The sequence below is a fragment of the Gossypium raimondii genome, chromosome 12 (genome assembly GCF_025698545.1).
Source record: "Gossypium raimondii isolate GPD5lz chromosome 12, ASM2569854v1, whole genome shotgun sequence".
NCBI classification, from domain to species: domain Eukaryota; kingdom Viridiplantae; phylum Streptophyta; class Magnoliopsida; order Malvales; family Malvaceae; genus Gossypium; species Gossypium raimondii.
The window spans coordinates 266,999-287,327 of NC_068576.1; the positions used below are offsets into that span (position 1 = coordinate 266,999).

General features: G+C 31.9%; 1 protein-coding gene across 2 annotated transcripts; it reads left to right on the forward strand.

Moving 5' to 3' along the window:
* Nucleotides 1-7,728, forward strand: LOC105762580 (alternative NAD(P)H-ubiquinone oxidoreductase C1, chloroplastic/mitochondrial). Of its 2 annotated transcripts, none has more exons than XM_012580338.2 (11): nucleotides 1-167; nucleotides 263-465; nucleotides 821-916; nucleotides 1,315-1,381; nucleotides 1,479-1,662; nucleotides 2,011-2,104; nucleotides 2,217-2,429; nucleotides 5,934-6,335; nucleotides 6,506-6,582; nucleotides 7,283-7,386; nucleotides 7,477-7,728. In XM_012580338.2, the coding sequence occupies exons 1-11, from the start codon at nucleotides 116-118 to the stop codon at nucleotides 7,614-7,616; spliced, it is 1,632 nt and encodes a 543-aa protein (XP_012435792.1). In that variant the 5' UTR covers nucleotides 1-115; the 3' UTR covers nucleotides 7,617-7,728. The 2 variants fall into 2 exon arrangements, with proteins under 2 accessions (XP_012435792.1, XP_052481171.1); XM_052625211.1 differs by having other exon boundaries at nucleotides 5,991-6,335.
* The last annotated feature ends 12,601 nt before the right edge of the window (nucleotides 7,729-20,329 follow it).

The window sequence follows — 20,329 nt, forward strand, 5'->3', positions numbered from 1 at the left end:
GGACCTAAATTATAAAAATGTTGGGAGCAGCGTGTCACCAATAGCAACCATAGGAAGAGAAAGCTATTTTTCCGGTACTAAGCAATCACTTCCCTTGCCCTTTCTTCAATGTTCAATGGCGTTCGTTGCTTATTCTGCTTCAATTACTGCACTCCTGCCTTTCAACAGTATGCTCTCTCTCTCTCTCTCTCTCTCTCTCTCTCTCTCTCTCATTTGCTTTTCATAATCTGTTTGGCAAAAATCGAAAATTTCTTTTTATTAGGAATTTTTAGCGGGGGAATGGGTAAGAAATGGAATCGACTATCTCCTGGTTATTCCGCGAGGTTGAGGGCTGGACCCTCCACTTTATCCAGAACATCCAATTTTTCTTCGGCCGCGGCAGGAAAGGCTGGCGGAGCTCCGCCGCTACCACAATTATCTGAAGCTGATAAAACGCTTCCTATTTACACATGGCCTCATAAAAAGGTTTGCTTCCATAGTCCTTCCGACAAACATATGCTTTTATAAACTATGGATCGATGACGGACCATTGGGAATTCCTAATAACTCAGTTTGACAAAAATCATTCTAACTAATATGAAGATTTATTGTGATGACCTATGAACTTGCTAAAATCCTGTCATATTTGTAAAATTATATACGTAACGGCTTCCATGAATATGACATCATTACATAAAGGTTTCTAGAAGCTTTAACGCTGGCACCTTTGGACATGAAACAATGGAAAAGGGACAGTCTGCACCAACTCAATTTCACACAAACGAAAAAAACAGTGTTAGGAATTTGACAATCTCGATTCTTATATGATCTCTGCTTACAGAAGCCAAGGGTGTGCATTTTAGGCGGTGGATTTGGTGGTTTATATACTGCTTTAAGGCTAGAATCACTTTTATGGCCTGAGGACAAGAAACCTCAGGTATGTTGAGATCGAATATTGATTATTATTTACTTTACTTCCATAGTTTCCAAAACATCATAGTCTGAGGAGCATGAATATTATGCTGTTCAATGTGACTAGATATTTGGAAACTACTGTTTCTTTAACTTTTGTCTGTTATCTGTTTTGTTTTAGTATGTTACCTCTTAATTTGATAAGTTGAGTAAGTAAGAAATCCTAGAAGTTTAGAAGCTTGCAAACTAGCATCTTTTGATTGCTTCACCATGATATACATATGGCATATGTACACTTTAGTTCATTGATGTCATTCCCCTTTCTCCTGGTAAAAAGAAGATAGTATCTAAACCCTGATACTGTGACATATCATTTTCACCCCTTCTCAACTGATTTGGTTACTTTATCGAATGTGGGATCAGGTGCTTCTAGTTGATCAGTCTGAACGATTTGTTTTCAAACCCATGTTGTATGAGCTTCTATCTGGAGGTATTTTTTTCTAGATCAAATTATGGGGACATGGTTTCTTGTTTCTATAGAAAATATAGTTGAACATTCTTTTCAGAGTAACTATTTTTTACTGCAGAAGTGGATGAGTGGGAAATTGCACCTCGCTTTTCAGAGTTACTTGCAAACACTGGTGTTGAGTTTCTCCAGGACAGGGTAAAACTATTACATCCATTTGATCATTGGGGAATGAATGGCCATAAACAGTCAAGTTGCGGTGGCACTGTGCTGCTTGAAAGTGGCCTTCTCATTGAGTATGACTGGTACAATTTTGTTACCCTGACTACCAGACCTAGTTGCTTATGATGATATCATTTAAGGTTTTCTTAAAGACCACTTCGCATTGATTTTGTTGCTTCCTCATCCATTCTTGTGCTATATTTCTAGACTTTAATCCACTGAACACATTTTAAATATTCGATGTGAGAAAAAATATGTATTGTTTGTCTTGTATGGTTCTAACACTATTATTCAACTCTCCGGCAACATTTATGAAATTTGCATAAGTGGTCTTCTTGAGTAGCATGCATATACAAATATGTTATTATGGGGGTTGCTTGTACTTTCTGAATGCCCATCTGATGCCATTGTATCTTATCTTGGGCAGCCAGGTTGGTTCTTGCTTTGGGAGCTGAAGCTAAACTTGATGTTGTACCGGGTGCTTTAGAGTTTGCATTAACATTCTCTACCCTAGAGGATGCATGTGTAAGAGTCCTATAGCTACCCCTCTTGATATCTCAATGGAGTCTTAATTTAGTTTGTTGTTTGCTGATGGAATCTATCTTTTATATCCTTACATGTTACGCTTTTTATGCAGAGGGTTGATGAGAAGTTAAAAACACTGGAGCGAACTAAGTTTGGTAAAGATTCTTTTATCCGTGTGGCTGTAGTTGGTTGTGGTTATTCTGGAGTGGAATTAGCTGCCACTATCTCAGAGAGACTACAAGATAGAGGAATAGTACAAGCTATTAATGTCGAAAGCACAATCTGTCCAACTGCCCCTACTGGGAATAGGGAAGCAGCCTTAAAAGTAAGATACCAACTTTTAGAAAACATGAGAAATTTGGCCTTTTTTCTTCTTATATTACCATGGTTTTTCACTATTAATGATAAATTCTCTAGAGAGTGGTTTTTTTTTTTTTTTTTTTCTGGTTTTAAAAAAGAAAAGGAGTTTGTATTGTTACATTTATGTTATAGAGGGCTTGTGTTACAGTCCTGACTGATGGGTCTTGTCACTGGAGGATTCACAGGAAAACCGTTTGTCTTATCAGGGCTCTTTTCCGGAATATTACCTCTTCCTCGTGAATGACCCATGATTAATAAGTGGAATTCGTAAAAGGGAATTCCAGACCTTAAACTCATTAGAGAGAATCTTAAATCCTGTAAAATTTGCTTAATCTGACTTAATTATATTGCTACCAATTGGCCTTTTAAATAGAGGTTAAATAGGTTTACTTATTTGAATAAAAGACTTAAAAGCTAAGAAAACTAAAATAAAGACTTTCAGTAAAGAAAGCCTCCTAATATCTCTCTAAAGTACTAATTAAAAAAGATCTCCTATAAAACTCATAAATAAAATCTTCTAATACTTCTAATAAAATAATAAACTAATCTAATAATTACTTGACGTCTAACATTACTCCCCTCTTGGAAAAAGAGCTTGTTCGCAAGCTTGAAATTGAATAGCTTGTGCATTGTTTTTGGCCCGTTATTGCATGTAAAGATATTTCAGTTTCCTTAGACTCTTGATCTTGTGCAACATCATTGGATCTTTTATCTCCAACCAAAATAATTTTTTACATTGGTGTCAAAACGAGTATGGTTCGTCACAATTGTAACAAGGACCCTTGTCTCCTCACTCTGCCATCTCTACATGAGTCTCCCTTCTAATAAAAGGAGGATCTTTCTTGCTAGCACTAGTATCTGTTGTCGATTTCCAACTACACAAGTCGATAGCTTGTATTAGTTGATATTTTGTCTAAAAAGTTCACGCCAGATTCATAGCTTGAACCAAGTTTTCAGGTTTCTGCATCTCCATTTATTCGGATTGAATCTGAAAATATTGTAGTAAACAAATTAATTTGTTGATCCAGTCTCATGGAATTTACACGGGTTAACAGTTCTTAAAATTTGCAAAGGTAGTCTTCCACCAATCTTGTTTGATTCAACTTCACTAGTTCCCCCAAAGGGTTCTTCCACAGTGGTGGTCCAAATCGTAGAGTACAGTATTCTTTGAATGCTTTCCATGAAAGATTAGGCTCTTCCTGCTCCATTTGATGATACCACAATTGTGCCCTTCCTGTCAAGTGAAAAGCAGCTAGACCCACTTAGTCTATTTTTGGCCGTTTCTTATTCGCAAAGAGCTTCTCACATTAGTGCAACCAGATTAGAGGGTTTTCTGTCCCATCGGAAGTCGGGAAATCCAACTTTCCTGTATCATGGAACCACACTGGATCCTATCGTTGTCTCTAATCAGTTTTCCTGTTTCCCTACCTAACTCTATTTTTTGTCAAAATGCTGTTACTGCTGCCAACCCTTTTTCCCTTATCAAATTTTTTATTGGAAATTATCAATTCCCTCATCTGCAGCTTGAACTGATTGATCTTCAACTCTATACCTGTTTTAAATGACTCCAACTCCTCTCTCGTAATGGAATTGCCCATTGTTCCTAGCTCTGAAGTTAAGTTGTTACGGTCCCGACTGATGGGTCTTGTCACCGGAGGATTCACAAGCAAACCGTCTGTTTTATCAGGGCTCTTTCCCTGAGTTTTACCTCTTCCTCGTGAATGACCTATGATTAACAAGTGGAACTCGTCGAAGGGAATTCTGGACCTTAAGATTCGTTAAAGAGAATCTTAAATCTTGTAAAATTTACTTAGGGTGTGCTTGGTTGGGTGGAAAAGTGGAGGGATGGGAGGAGGGAATGGAAAAGTGGAAAGTAAATAAATTGTGTATGCTTGGTTGGGAAGAAAAGTGAGAGTAAAGAAAATTGGAATGATGAGAGGAGAAAAAAATGAGAAATATGTGCATTTGTCAAATATTTTATTTTCTTTCCTTCCATTTTTCAACTCTACCAAGCAATGGAGGGAAAGAAAAAGTATTTTTCTTTCCATTTTTCCATCTCTTCTACCAAGCACTCCTATGGAAAGAAAAATTATGTTTTCTCATCCTTCCAATTTTCTTTCCACTCTACCAAGCACAGCCTTAATCAGACTTATTTTTGTTGTTACCAATCGGCCTCTTAAATAGAGGTTACATAGGTTGAGTTGTTTGAATAAAAGACGTATAAGCTAAGAAAACTAAAATAAAGACTTTAAATAAAGAAAGACTCCTAATGTCTCTCTAAATTACTTTTAATTAAAAAAGATCTCTTAAAGATATAAAACTCATAGATAAAATCTTCTAATACTTCTCCTAATAAAATAATAAACTAATCTAATAATTAATTGACGTCTAACAGTTTGCATGATGGTTGCATGCCCAAGAAGGCGTGATTGGTTTTCTAAAATGGTAATGGGCTTACATTGGGCATCAATTCTGATCCTGGTAGTGGATGGATTTTCAAGTTGTATTCAGGAACCTATTATTCAGTGCATGCCCTCCGCTGGTGACATATTTTTGGATTTATACTACCAAAGGAGAGACTGAACTCCGGAGAAAATTTTCATCATGAATGCTGCAACGGATGTATATGATGTAAAGAAGGCTTATACCAGGAGTTATGTATTAAATAGTATGGCTCTGGTGCCAGTTGAGTAGAAAATGACTGTGTTTAAAGTGGTATAGACATTTAAGGTGAAGGAAAATGTTACTTGGGCTTGAGGGCGAGGTGTTGGATGCAGGTATGTGTTTGACATGGGTATGCTCGTTTTTTTCTGAAGTTCTTTTTCCAATGTATCCCCTTACCCATCTCTGAATATCTATCAGATACTTCAGGGAAAATGAAGAGTCCAGGTAATGTAGATAATGCAATTTACTTGAGAAAAAAAACTTGTCAAAAGGAGAAGACTGGAAAAAACTGTGGGAAGTACTAGAAAACTTTTTGTTTTAATGGAACTTAATGGGAGTTATCATAAAGCAGAATGGTTGAATATGATTCATGTAAGCTGATTCTCTTTAGGTGGAAAAGGCTTTTTCTTTTTTGGTTCTTGAATAACAATAAGTTAAACGTTAAACTTCAATTCTTCTAGCACTAGGGTAATTTAATTTGAAACACTACTTTTTCACTTTTCCTTAAATTTATTTGTAGATATGGTGCTGAAATTCTGTAAAAACATGATAATTTCTTATTGCACAGCAGGTGCATTGTCATTTCATTTTTAAGCTGAAGTTGAAGTGTAAATGTCTTCATGTTGTTTTGTAATGCTCCCATTAACAATATTATTTCAAAGTGTCAGGCATGGGAGCTTTGATATTAATGCTGTTAGATGTGTCCGTAAGCGTATGAAGTTCTTATTATTTGTAGTATGTTGATTTTAGCTGTTGAAGCAGCCTCAACTTTTGTTTTACAATGTTTCTGCTATTGGACTAGTAGGTTCTTTCATCTAGGAAAGTTCAACTTCTCCTGGGTTATTTCGTTCGTTGCATACAGAGGGTCAGCGACGTGGAAGCTTCAGGTGATGCAACTGTGATAAGAGAAGGCAAGGACATTGCGAAGCACAACTCTGAGAAATATGTTTTGGAGCTGCAACCTGCTGAAAAGGGATTAGAAAGTCAAAATCTAGAAGCAGACTTGGTGTTATGGACGGTTGGTTCCAAACCACTTCTTCCTGAACTTGAACCCTGTGACAAACCCCATGAACTTCCACTGAATGCAAGAGGACAAGCAGAAACAGATGAAACTCTTCGTGTCAAGGGCCATCCCCGCATATTTGCACTTGGTGACTCGGCTTCTCTAAGGGACTCAACTGGAAAGCTTCTGCCAGCCACAGCTCAGGTATAGCCTGCTTCACTGCTTGATGAAGCACTGTCAAAACTTTATGCTCTTACTTTTTCTGAGGGGAACTGAAGGTTTTTAATGGATCCAGAACCGAACTTCCTAAACCTATAATGTTTTCTACTTTGCTTATTTTTGTTTGATTGACTTTGCTTGCTTGTTTTTCCCAGGTTGCTTTTCAGCAAGCGGACTTTGCTGGCTGGAATCTATGGGCAGCCATTAATCACCGTCCATTGTTGCCATTTAGGTTAGAATTATTGGCATTTATTAGTATTAATGTAAATTGCATGGCTTGGTATGGCACCAATGAAGTTTTAGTTTTCTCTAAGCCATGTACCTTAATATTATTTTTCTTTGGTCCTGTTCCTTTTTGCTGCTGCGTGTTCTCAATAAAGCCAGCATACATCTGTTCCTCCATTAAGATTTTACATATTAGCCGATGTAAGTGGTTCCTTGAAATGTTTTGCAATATGAAAACTACTCACATCTGTAAGTTGGATATCTAATGAAGGGATGAATGTGATCTGAGGTTCCTCAGACAATATAGTCCCAAAAAATAATGCTGTAGTTGCTTCGTTTGCAATTTTGATTAAGTGTGGATCATACTTTGACAGTAGTTTTAATAGCCATTAAGGTTTAGCTTTTATTCTTTGGTTCTCTTAGCTCCCTCAATTTTTGTTGGGTTCAGCATTCAGATGATACTGCTCTGTTATGTTGCTAATTTTTCACTTGAAATGACCACTTCTATGCCTTCTTTATGTCGCATGTCCCATCTTGTAAAATGGAAAACTTAAGGTCTTCGAGATATAGCTATTTGAAGTTGGTAGAGTGTGCATGTGTTTTGTCAACAAATTTTAAATATATATATGTGCTCAAGATTGGTACATTGCGTAAGTTCTTGAACTATTATAATAAGTTGTCTAAAAACTATCATGTCTGACTATCAGATTCCAGAATCTTGGAGAGATGATGACCCTGGGTAGAAACGATGCAGCTATTTCACCAAGTTTCGTTGATGGTCTCACGTTAGAGGGTCCTATTGGTCATGCTGGTTAGTTGTTTTTTATGCATTGAAAATATCCCAACTTTGTCTATTTTCGCTTCTATGTCAAGTGTTTAACCTAATTTCTCATAATTTCAGCAAGGAAATTAGCATACTTGATCAGATTACCTACAGAGGAGCACCGGTTTAAGGTGGGACTTAGTTGGTTTGCTAAGTCCGCCGTAGATTCAGTTGCTTTGCTGCAGAGCACTCTAACAAAGGTCCTTTCAGGCTCATAAATAACTGTTACTCTGTAAGAAAGCAACACTGGTTGGCTCATTGGTTTTTATGTACCATATGAATACATTATTTTTAGTATTATTTTATTTCAAGAGTTTTGCTTCTAATAAATTTGAGTGGCTAAGGGCTCTGAATAATCCTGGGTAGTTGTATGTGGATTAGGTATGCATATTATAAATGAGATTTATGTGTCTGAGCTTGGAACCGCTAGATTTCTATATTTCCGTACTCTTCTCCATCCATGAATACGAGACTTTTAATCTGTTAAAATAGATTCACTTTTTAAAGCAATCCAGTCCATTGAGTTGCTTATAGATTGTTGATACACAATTGGGAAGACAGTGGTTGATGGGGATTCATATGATGGTGTTGAGAGCTAAAGAGGGTAGTTTCAGATGTTAAGAGGAAGATCAAATGTTCTTTAAGTAATTTAGCAGAGTTTTGGTATGAAAAGTGTGTTTTGTCCAAATATGGTCAACAAAAAGAGGGTTTATATGCTTTGGAGTAATCCCTTTGAGACAAGTGTCTTGCTGGGGGAAAGCAGTTAACCGAGTCACGCTGGGTTTTCAACTTTCTCATTGTCTTGCTCTGAGGGGTCGACAGGTGGGGGGCTACATGTTCACCTCTTATGCATTCAAGAGATTGGCGTTGATCAAGGAAGCAACTTGGACTATATAGGTGTAGCAATCCTATGTTTTTGGGCGAGATATCTCCTTTACGTGAGCGAGTGTTTCAGTCCAAGAGTTGGACGAAATCTTCCTTTTCTTATAGTTGGAACAATTAATTTGAACAAGATGGTTACAGATTAATGACTAAAAACATTTTGATACTAATGATACATATAGTTTCATTGTCACGTGATATGCACGTGAATATTAGATTTTAATATAATAAACTAATTTATATAAAAATATTAATAATTAAAAGAATTTAAGAAAAATTATAATGTTGAATTCAAAATAAAAATAAAATATAATTCAAATTTAAATGCAATAATATATTAAAGAATAAAATTCTAACAGAAAATAACAATTGAATCATTAGCTATCATAAATTTTCTATTTAGAATTCTTTTTCTAATGTCATTAAATTATAGTATATTTACTCCAACTAGTTTTCTTATCCTGTGTGTATAAAATTTTGAAATATAATATTTACTTTAATTTTGAGGAAGAACATTTGAAAGATGAAACTATTATAATATGCAGATATATAATTAATGATTCAGAATCTTAATATATATAGAGAGAGAATACATATGATATAATTTTTTACTCGTTAATAATTAAATATTCATTAAATTATTTTGTAAGTTTATTATAATTTTTATGAATGATGTAACAAATAATTTAAGCATATTATTCTATAAAAATATTAAAATTATTAAGTCATATTATTATTAATGATGCAAAATAAATATTTGAATATAATATAAAAAACACAATTAGTTTATTCTATAAATAAATATTTGAATAAGTGATAACAATAATTTTGCATTGCTCTAAATATATATATATATATATATATATATATATATATATATATATATATATATATATTTGTAAAAAGCTAACTGCTCTAATAAATCTTCAATTCTTTAATGTAGCAAGTTCCAAGGAAAAATATAAAAAAGTATGTCATTAGTAAATATAAATTTTTTGTAACATTATTATAATTTTAAAATATATTACTGGTAAAAACATTTAAATTCCATATAAAATTTCAAATATATTTTATTGATTTTTTAAAGTTTAGGATTTTTAAATTTCATATCATTTTCTTATTTTTCAATAATGTTTTTAAATAGTATTCAATTTTACTTTTAAAATTTTTAATAGTATTTATAAAATTTAAAAGTATATAAATATTTAAAAATTAAATAATATTTCATTTTGTTTTTAAAATTTATTTTTAGTAGTATTTTTATTTTTTTAAAATTTTGTATAAACTTTAAAACTTTTTAATAAAACTTTTAAACATTTTCATATTTTATTTTTAAAGGACAAATCATTTGGATTTTTATTTAAAATATTAATGATATATCTATAATTTAATTTTATTACGAAAAAACAAATTTAATGGATAATTAAAAACTAAAAACTAAATATAAATTATGAGAGAGCGTCACTTGTCGTAAATTTAGTGCATATATCTTGTTATATTAAATATGTAATAACCCGTTTTAATGGCATCGAAAATGGTAGTTTCGGAACCCTGTATTTCGATGGTTGAATCAATTAATATTTATGAGTCTAATACAAAGTTATATTAAGTGTTGGTCCAATAATTTTAGTGATTGATTGATTAATTAAGAAAAAAAGAACTAAATCGTAAAAACAATAAAAATTAATCACTATTGATTTTATTAATTAAATGACTTATTTAATAAGTATGGGAGGACTTATATGGTATTTAGACCATAATAAATTTACATGGACGGTTAATGCTTTATTTTTACTTAAATTATATGATAAAATTATAATAAATTAAAGTTAGAAGTTAAGAAAACAAAAAATAATTAGTAAACCATCATCATATTTAAACCATTGAATAGGAGCATTCGGTCAAACAAAACTCTTGTATGTAAGTGAATATTTAATTCGTTTTTAGTAGTTTGTGTGTTTTGATATCGTTGTAGTTCAATTTAGTTAACTCAAGGATTATTCTATAAAACTGTTAAAGGTTTTAAAATTTATCATTGTTGATTTTAAATGTTTTTGGTGTTAAATGATAGATTAGTAAACTTGGTTGTTAAATGAGACTAATTTGTAAAGAGATTTTTGTTAGTTTTGAGCCTAGGGACTAATATGAAAATATGTTAACCTTAACATGAAATTTCTGTAAATTTTAGTACTTGAAGGTTGGGGTTTAAATGTGACAGTTATAATAATTTTGATTTTAGGAACTAAATTGAACAAAGTGTAAAAGTTCAGGAAAATTTTGTAAAAATGAAATTAATATGTCATATACATGAAAATGAGTATGGTAATGTAATTGAATTTGATAAATTAATTTTAACTACTATATAGATCAATGATTGAATCATACAGAGGAAAATCGAGGAAAAAGAAAATTGCGAATATTCCCTACTGAATCTACTCGATAGTCAAATATATATTATGTAAGTTTATAGTATAGATGTATATATATACCTTGTGCTGTTATGATTTGATTTTGACTGAATTGTGAATAAAACCTTAATATTAGTTGAATTTACAATTTGTTTACAATTGGTATTAAAGGTGAGAAAAGATTAAGGAGCTATTTGAGATCTCTGTATTTTCTGAGGAATTTAATTCATATGAAATGTTGAATGATTCTGACTTGGTTATGACATGTTTCCTGAAATCATGAAGTGCTCCTAATTTATAAATGTTACAAATCCAATATAAATGCTCGTTTGAACGTAGTAAATGATTAGAATACGATTGGTATGTCAATAGGGTTAGAATACATGTAATTATTTTCCATGTATTTGAAAGATGAATAAATAAATTTCACATTTCACTGTTATGTCTTTTGTATTTATGTCTTTCATATTTTGCATGAATAGTGAAATTGTGACTAGCAAATATTAGCTCATTGATTGTCTAAGTTCAAATTGATGATAAGTGGCATTGTAAAAATATTTATATTGCGAAAAAAACAACTTACTTCAGTAAATAATTTAAACGAGTCTGTAATCCCGTAAATGAATCAAAGTGAGCATTTGATTCAAATACCGAGAATAATTATTATGTTGTCTACAATTCATTGAGGAGATGGCTAGTCTTGGCTATCTGAGTAGTTGACTCCACGGGTCGAGACATAGGTGTTCATTGGCAGGATGATACATTAGACCAGACCCAAGATGAATTAATTCTGAATCCGTTTATGAATTAATTCACTTGTGACATTCATGGTGTGATTTACCTAAATCCTGAGTTAGTCACTGACCATACGTATATAACTCGTGTGTTTTGATATAAGTGGAGACTTATGCTCTAAGATGATCGAGCCAATAGCTGGTATGTTGGGTACATGACTTATATATGTCATGGTTTTACTAGTAATAATAGAATTCATAGCTCAATTAAAGAGTTAATGATATATTCTCATTAACATTGTGTGGATTGATAAATATGGAACGTGACCGCGAGTTTCTTATTCTCGAATGAGCAATTTATCATAGTCATTTATTGAAAGTGATCATTAATCATTAAGAAGACACAATGGTAACAATGAGATAAAATAAGATTGTATTGAGTGAACGAATTTAACTCAAAGGAGTCAATAATATCATATGAGGGTAACACTTACATGACGAGGTCATTGGACAAAGCAGTTGGATTTATTGCTTCCGTAAAGAGTATACAATAAAGAGTTTTCAATCATGGTACTTCTTGTGGATTGACTCCATGATTAAGTAATTGTCAATTATCAGAACGATGCTTCTAGACATAATTGCAATTACTAGAGAATAATTGTATATGTCTGATTGGTGCCTCCGCTAACTCAACAAAAACTCGATCGAACTACTTTTGAATTAGAAGAAAATTCTACTACTTTAGAAATAAGTTAATTGAGTCGATTTATTTGATGTGAAATTAAATTGGACGATCGTAAGAATTGTTCAATTAGAGAATTTGATTAAAGAATTTTCTTGAAAAAATAATTTGAAAAATCTAAGTGATTTTTGAGAAAATTAAATTTGATCAAGTAAATTTAAATTAATCAAATTAATTAAAATTAATATGATATTTCTGGAAATTAATTTTCAAGTCAGACAAATGACTCAAGGGTAATTGAACTTGAAAATTGGATCTGAGATCATAAATTGGACACAAGAGCTTAAAACCGATATCAATACTCAAAAATTGGTCAAATCGAGCCTAGTATATGAAACCGAGCGGACGATCCAACCGGTGGCTGAACCGGACCAATCAAGCCATCACTGGCCTAGACCAAACTCGGGGTGGCGGCGGCTGCGACGGAAGCATTTCAGTGACTGACAAATGGTCAATGGCGGTGGGTCTTCGATGGTTGAGCAGTGGAAGAATTACACTCCTACTAGGACTCTACCGAAGAATTTGATTTCAAATTAACTATTTAAAAAATAATATTATTTTAATAGATTTAATATTAAATTTAATTTAATACTTATCTTCATAGTATGTTATTAATTTAATGTTTATCTTGTAGATAAATAAATATTCTATTAATTTAATAATATTTAATATTAAATTTAAAATAATATTTATGTTGATAAATATTATATTAAATTTCATATTAAAGTAATTAAGTTTAATCATAGTTGAACTCTCTAAACTCTCCCTATATAAAGAGAGTCTTGGGTCATTATTTACACACACTTTAATTCAAAAGAAAGTTGTAGAGAGAAAATTCTTTAAAGAAATTATTTCAAAAAAAAATTAGAGATATTTTTATTATTTACAACTCGGCCTAAAAGTTTAGAGAAATTACGAAATTGCCTCACTGGTAATTTTTGTGAAAAAATTTCTGATTCGAAGCAATCCCACACTCAATAGACGTGAGCTTTAGGATAGCGAAAAAGACTACTCGGTCGAAACGTTCATCCTAAACGAATCGAAAATATACAATTTTGATTAAGTGTTTAATACTTTAGATATTACAACCAAGTTTTTGTTTTGGAAATAAAATTTTTAAAACTCTGGTTTTTCCCTAAATTCATTTTTTGCTACATTTTTCAAACTCGTTTTTCCAACAATTGTTATCAGAGTCAGGTTGTGCTCTATCTATAAGTATAAATAGATAATCAAAATAAATTTCTCTTCTTTTTAAATGATTTGATTATATAGAAAGTGACATTCTTTAGATCTTGTGCATGTTTTGAGTTATATTTTGGAATGGATGCGATACTATATATTTGTTATATATTTGTTTTTTTCAATTTTGTGGTTCTTAGGGAATAGGTCATGGACTATCATCTCCACGTAGAACTGTTTTTTATTTTAATTTATAAAATTCTTGTGAGCTAAAAAAGGACATAGAATTTAAATGTAATTTTTCCAAAATGAGTCCATGACAAGGAGAATATGGAGTGATGATGGTTGAGGACCCAATGAATGTCTTGTGGCGAAAAACTATGTAATTTTATTTATTTTTCATTTATTTTCTAGAAATAGAACCATGGAAACTTTGGTTGACAATTTTATTTTAATTACCTATCTCTTTATGTATCTATTTTATAATTGTTTATAATATTTATGTTATGTAATGTTATAATTGTGGTATATATATGAGATGATCCACCGTTGACCGATTAAAAAATAAGAAGTGTGATAATGAGAAAATACATGTGTTGTATTGTTCTATTCACTTCTTTAGGTTATTCGATTACTGTAAGAAGTATGATAATGAGAAGGTGTATGTCTAGGATTGGCTCTAGCTAGGAAAGACTTGATTTTTAAACGGTCAAATTTGACTCACATTTTTTTCTTGGGACCCTACTTGGTGCACGGTTCACATTCACTTTTTCAATTTTTCCCTCAAAAGAAAAATTGTGAAGAATCAAAATTGTTTGTTTTTATGATTAATTGATTCTTGTGAATAAACGAATGTGAATATTATAAAATTGCCATAGCATGTCATGCATATATTGGAAGCATGTCATATAGATTAGGTAAGAATACCACTAAGACTATTATATGATCATTCCTGAAATATGAGATAAAAGAAACCTTGCATGTTATTTTAAAATAATGAGTTAAAGAATGTCTTTGAACAAGACCTACAGCCTCCATTGATGATCCCTAAGTGATTGCATGATAAAGTTTTGAACCGGTTCTTACCCTGATCGCACCCAAGGTAAATTTTATCAGGTGAGTTCATTGGATGAGATTTCCTTTTAAGGACAACTAGTCATGCATGACTCTCAATGATATTGTCCCAAGATGACTCACAAATGAAATTATGTTCATGATGGGTGGTGAGTCAATGGTTACACACTCAAGATCTTCTCTTATTTAATATTTTCCCAAGAAATGATATTTTAGATAGAGATGATGGTCTAACGTTAAATAGTCATTGGTTCGTGTGGAGTCTTGAGAATTAAGATTCATGAATTGATTAGATGTAATCCATGTTCTTGCTAGTTAATCATGGGACCTGAAAGGCGACATGATTGATAGGTGTTAGAATGATCGTAACAACGGAAAAATATTTTTTTAAGGTTTTAATATAAGACGCATGCATCATGTTGCATTCTTGATATATTGCTGAAATGAAAAATATTTACTTAATACAAATATAGTAATTAGTGAATCTTTATTTTCAGTTCAAATATGTCTCTTACTCCTCTTATTAGCATTCTTACTAAGAATAAATTTAATGGAGACAACTTTCGAGAATGAAAACAATTTCGTGTGAGCATTAAAAGCATGTCAAGTGTATTGAGGAAGCTTTAGGAGACTTAATTGTCTCTAAGACCATGCCGAATGAGAGTTGCCGCCAAGATATAGTACGTTCGGTTAGCATGAGTATTATTCCATTGGATCTTGTATCGGGTTTGGTTGGGAGTTGTTGGGACTCTACAACTATAGAAGGTGAAATCAAAGTAAAGAACATAGTAACAAGATGTATGAAAGATTGCTTGTACACTAAAACAAGTCAATTAAACAAATCATCACAAGTAGCATGGCTGGCCATTTCGTAACAAGGGTCAATTAGATTAATTTGACCCTCCCCATGATTGGTCAACAGTAAGTTAAATCTTCATCATATTTTATTTTACCTACCTTGGATTTGGAAGGGAAATCAGGGGGACCAAAAGTATATTATGGAAGGGGACATTTTATATGGTTTTTCTATTTACGTAGTGTTCATGTTCTCCTTTCTAACATCAACATTCTCTTCTTCTTCTTTGTAAGATTGAACTAAGATCTCATTTACTAAGTAGATGATTCAGCCTTTTGGTAAGTCTTACAGCTTTGCACGTAACTATTATAGAAGGCAAAATGTATTGCAGGAAGGCCCTACTTGGAGGTCGCATGTAATTGAAATGTTAGTAAAATGTATGTAATGGGGATTCTAATAGAATTATTGTAATTTTTTAAGTTGTTGCTTCTACTGGTTTGGGATGAACATTTGAAACGGAAGCTCCAGCTAAGGTTAAGGTAGGTATCTAGTGAGTCTCTAAACCTGACTCCTGCATGTCATGTAATTATGTACATGTGTGTTTTCTGAGAGGTATCTACAAATACGTAAATGAGGTGAACAATGTACAACATGATATGATGTTGTATAGTATAAGATGTTGTTGCTGGCGTCTGTGTAGTCACTATCTAATATTTTCCTATTATATGGTTCCAGAACTTGACAAATCTGGGTTATGTAAAAAGGTGAGAAAGAGATCTGTTGTGTAGCCTCCGGGAGGGCAGGTATATTACTGACCATATAGACAGATCACTGTGAAAACGAAGCTTTATTTGTGATGCCTTCGGTAGAACAATTTTATTACAAACCGGATTGGTAGGTCACGGCTCGACATTGCGAGAAAATACGACATGTGTAAGACCATATAGGTGAGGCCCATTTGGTAATACGCCAAGATGGCGAGACGGTGTAAGACCATGACATCCATTGTGTAGGTCCCTCGAGACTATAAACTCGAGAATTCCCTAGAAAAGCCTTTGTGGTGTGATATCTAGGAAGCCTTTGTGGCTAATCTTGTGGAAAAACCTTTGTGGCTAATATTGTGGAAAGCCTTTGTGGCGTGTTATCTGGAAAATCTATAAAGGGAATTTTGCATTGATTAAGTGGTGAGATGTTAGTCTGCCTTGCGTGAGATCTGGGTATGCCTGTGAGGCATTTTCCTGATAGAATTCTCGACAGAGTAACCAACTGATGAATCCGCCTTAGTGATCTGCAATAAAAGGGAACTTGGGACATTGGGAAATTTAGTGATACAAATGTCTACCAAACTTGAAATTTCTTAGGTTTTGTATTGAAGTTATCTAGGATTCTATCATGCAACCTCTGATTTTAATTTTTTCTAGTTTCGTTGCTCGACACATTTTTTAGTATAATGTCGACAACACCGCTAATCCTTAACTAAGTTGTCTCATTTCTTTCAAGTCGGCTAGTAGTAGTAGCGACTTTAAATGTATCAGACTTTGAGATTTATCTAACATGAATAAACCCTTGATCAACCTCAAGATGAATGCGTGCGCGAATTATGTTTTTTCAACGTCACTCGAGGTAGCCTCCATAGTTTTGAAGTTGTCCTCTAACCATCTTATCTCGATCTGGTTACCCCTAAACTTGTTTGACACATTCCCTAGTAGTTTCTCGCATGTTGCACTCCAATCAACACTCACCACTGACCCCGTAACGACTTCCCCATCGACCGGTAGATCGAGTTGTAAACTACTGTCCTCGAGTGCAATTGTACACTCACCGTAAGGAAGATGGAATGTGTGTGTCTCCGGTTTCCATCTTTCAACCAAAGCACTAATAAGTGGGGGATCCAATTTAGTCCCCCCCCCGAGCATGCAAGCCACGTATAGAAATCATGCATCTCGCAAGTGTCCATAAATGACATCTGATGCACCTTCGCTTAAATTGTTTATGTACGTCTCTAAAATTCGATCTTCGACCTGAGTAGATAAATATAAAAAAATTAATAATGATGACAACATAATAATTAAATATTTAAAATAAAATAATTTAATTATATTTTCTTACCATTTGTAATTGAACACCAAAAATATGTTTGTGATCCAAACGAATAAGCTGATTTTCCATTTTACAATTTATAAGGAATAAAATAAAATCGAAAAGAATAAGATTCAAAGAAAGATTTAAAAAAATAATTGAAAATTAAAAATTGTGGATTAAGAATTGAGGATTTAGGATTGAGTATTGAGTTGAAAAGAATGAAGTTTGGAGGGTTTATATAGGAAAAATTATGGTTGTTGAACCCTTTATAGCAGCCGAAAAGTTATCGTTGAAAGGAAAACGCATTGTATCAATGAAAGCGCACATTGTAGGACGCATTTTCTTTTCACTCTAAAAAAAAAAGACATAAATCGATAAATTAAAAAAATATAATTTCTCAAAAAAAAATATTTGCATCATATATCTATAAATTAGCCGTCTAACTCAGCTATTATATAGAAGAAGAAAAAAAGAGAATGTCTGACTCAGCACTTGTCAGTTGCATGTAAATGCAAACTAATTAACGCACCTAAGTCGTACAAATACCTGAAAATAAATAATACAAATTGTCAGTTTCAAGATACTGTTGTTTTCTTTTGATGTTTCATTTTCAACAACCTTTTTAATGTTTATTTTTATATTTCTACCAATCATATATATCAACATCAGCAACAGATTGACTTTTTTAAAATTAATAAAACAGTAAAGTAAATGGAAAAATTTAGAAATATGAAAATATAATTTGATATTTATAATTTCCATTAAATTAATGAGTGGAACAAGTATATTTATAAATTTTTTATAATGAAAATTATTTGAAAATTACTTGAAATGTTAAACATTTTGGATTCAAATCTATTTCACATTATTTCAAAAGATTAAAGTATCACTACAATAATATTTATTATTTTACAAAAGGAATAATTTTGATAAATGCTCAATTAAATTGACCCAATTAAATATAGTAAAATAGATGATGATGGTTGATTTTATAAATAAACAAGGAAAAATGGATAACGGGTGAAGAATAGAGAGTCAAATTTAACCTAAAATATGTGTGTACGAACTTAACTTTTGGATAGACACTTGATTAATAAAGTAAATAATTAAAAATTGAGAATCAAATTAATTCGATTTCCATATTTAACTCTTTTAACTAATTTTAGATTAGTGTTGGGGTGTTCTAATTTCTTCAACTATAAAATAGAAATCAATACTACTTAAGTTTTCAGAAGTTAAATTTGACATTGAGCATAAACGAGACTCGGCGAGTCGGCTGGCCGTCGAGGACCCACTTTTCATTTGAGAAAATTACAGATACGGGCGGTGGATAACAAATTATCAGAGTCTTGGTCTACCGCCATTAATAATTAATTAAAAACGCCCCCAGCCTCCGCCACCCCCTCCCCAAAAGAAGCAGAGCTTGAGGGAGGCTGCTGCCAACGATCAAGGCAACCTTTTATGCTCGTCGACAAAGGAAAAGAAAATTTGAAATTTCTTAGGGTCAAGGCTTTTTTCAATTTATTTTCCAAACCAGATTTGGTAAGATCTTTTTTGTATTTTCATTTCCAGTTTATTTTCGAAAACCTTTTCATTCTTTTATTTAACTAACACCATACCACAAATGAAAAATACACAACATTATAGTGTTAAAATCAATCTTTACAAGATTGGATTTTTATTTTGGGTTAATGCACTATTTGGGGTTTGAATTTGACAAGTATTCTTAAATTGGGATTTGAATTTTTTTTGTTTAAGTTAATTTTTAATTTAATAATTGTTCCGCATTAGGTCTAAATTTTTTATTTAAGTTAGCCCTGAACTTGACAATTATTCTCACATTGAGACTTAAACTTTATTTTATTCAAGTTAGTCCTTATATTTCATTAAAAATTTTAAGCCTCAACGTAGGAAGGAACAATTACCAAAATAAAAATAAACTTGAGATAAAAAAGAATTTAAACATTAATGTAGGAACTATTACCAAGTTCAACCCCAAAATGCATTAATAATTTATTTTTATTGAATATTGGTTATCGAATCTAAATTTTCATATTACACAACACCAAAATCTTATCACTAAGCCAAGTTTTTGTGTTGCTTATAATACATGAAATCAGTGTATCATGTCTAATATTTGTTGTTGAGTATTCTTACTTGTTAGCAGGGGTGAAATTAGAAAAAATAATTTTATCATTTTAATAATTTTAAAAATATTAAATCAAATTTTATATTTTTAGAGAGAGTCAAAGTATAATTTTATCATTATTAATTTAAAATTTTAAAAAATTGATATAGAATTTTGTTTATTTTAGGATGCGGGGCTTGTTAACGGCATAATTATTTGGAAGAATTTATGGCTTTACCCCTTTAGAAGTAAATGAAACATGAAAAGAAAAGACAAAATGATGTGGTATGGTATGGTGTTAGTCGTCAAAAGTAATGGAAAGTAATAGTATTCAGGTACCCAAAATCAAAATAATTATATGTTTTGACTTTTAAGTTCCATTTTTGTAATTCTGCCTCTCCCACTTCTTCACACAGTCCAAGAGTTAAATGTCTTCTCTTTTATCTTTTTGAGTCGATATCCCTTCAATCATTAGATGATGATTCTTTTTCCCTAGAAGAGCTCACTCCTTTCGCATGCGTTCACGTCACTAATAAAAGACAATTATTTATGTCTTGTCAATTTTTATATACTAGTATCTTTAGAAACATATTGATATTGTATATTTAGCACAACATATTATTAAAAATTTAAAAAAAATGTTACTTTCAAATATTTAAATATCTTTTTATCTAATACTGGCAAACTGCTATGATTATATAATAAATATATTTATTAAAATATATATAAAAATCGTGAATTGAATTTTAATTGGATTGATATAAGTATTGTTTTACATAAATTCAAATACATTGAAGTGAATTCTTAGAAAAGAAAAGATATCTTAAATTTCAATTACACGCCAACAATAACTGAATCCTATATTGTATTTCTTTTTGACCATACAGAAAATTTTGCTGACATAAG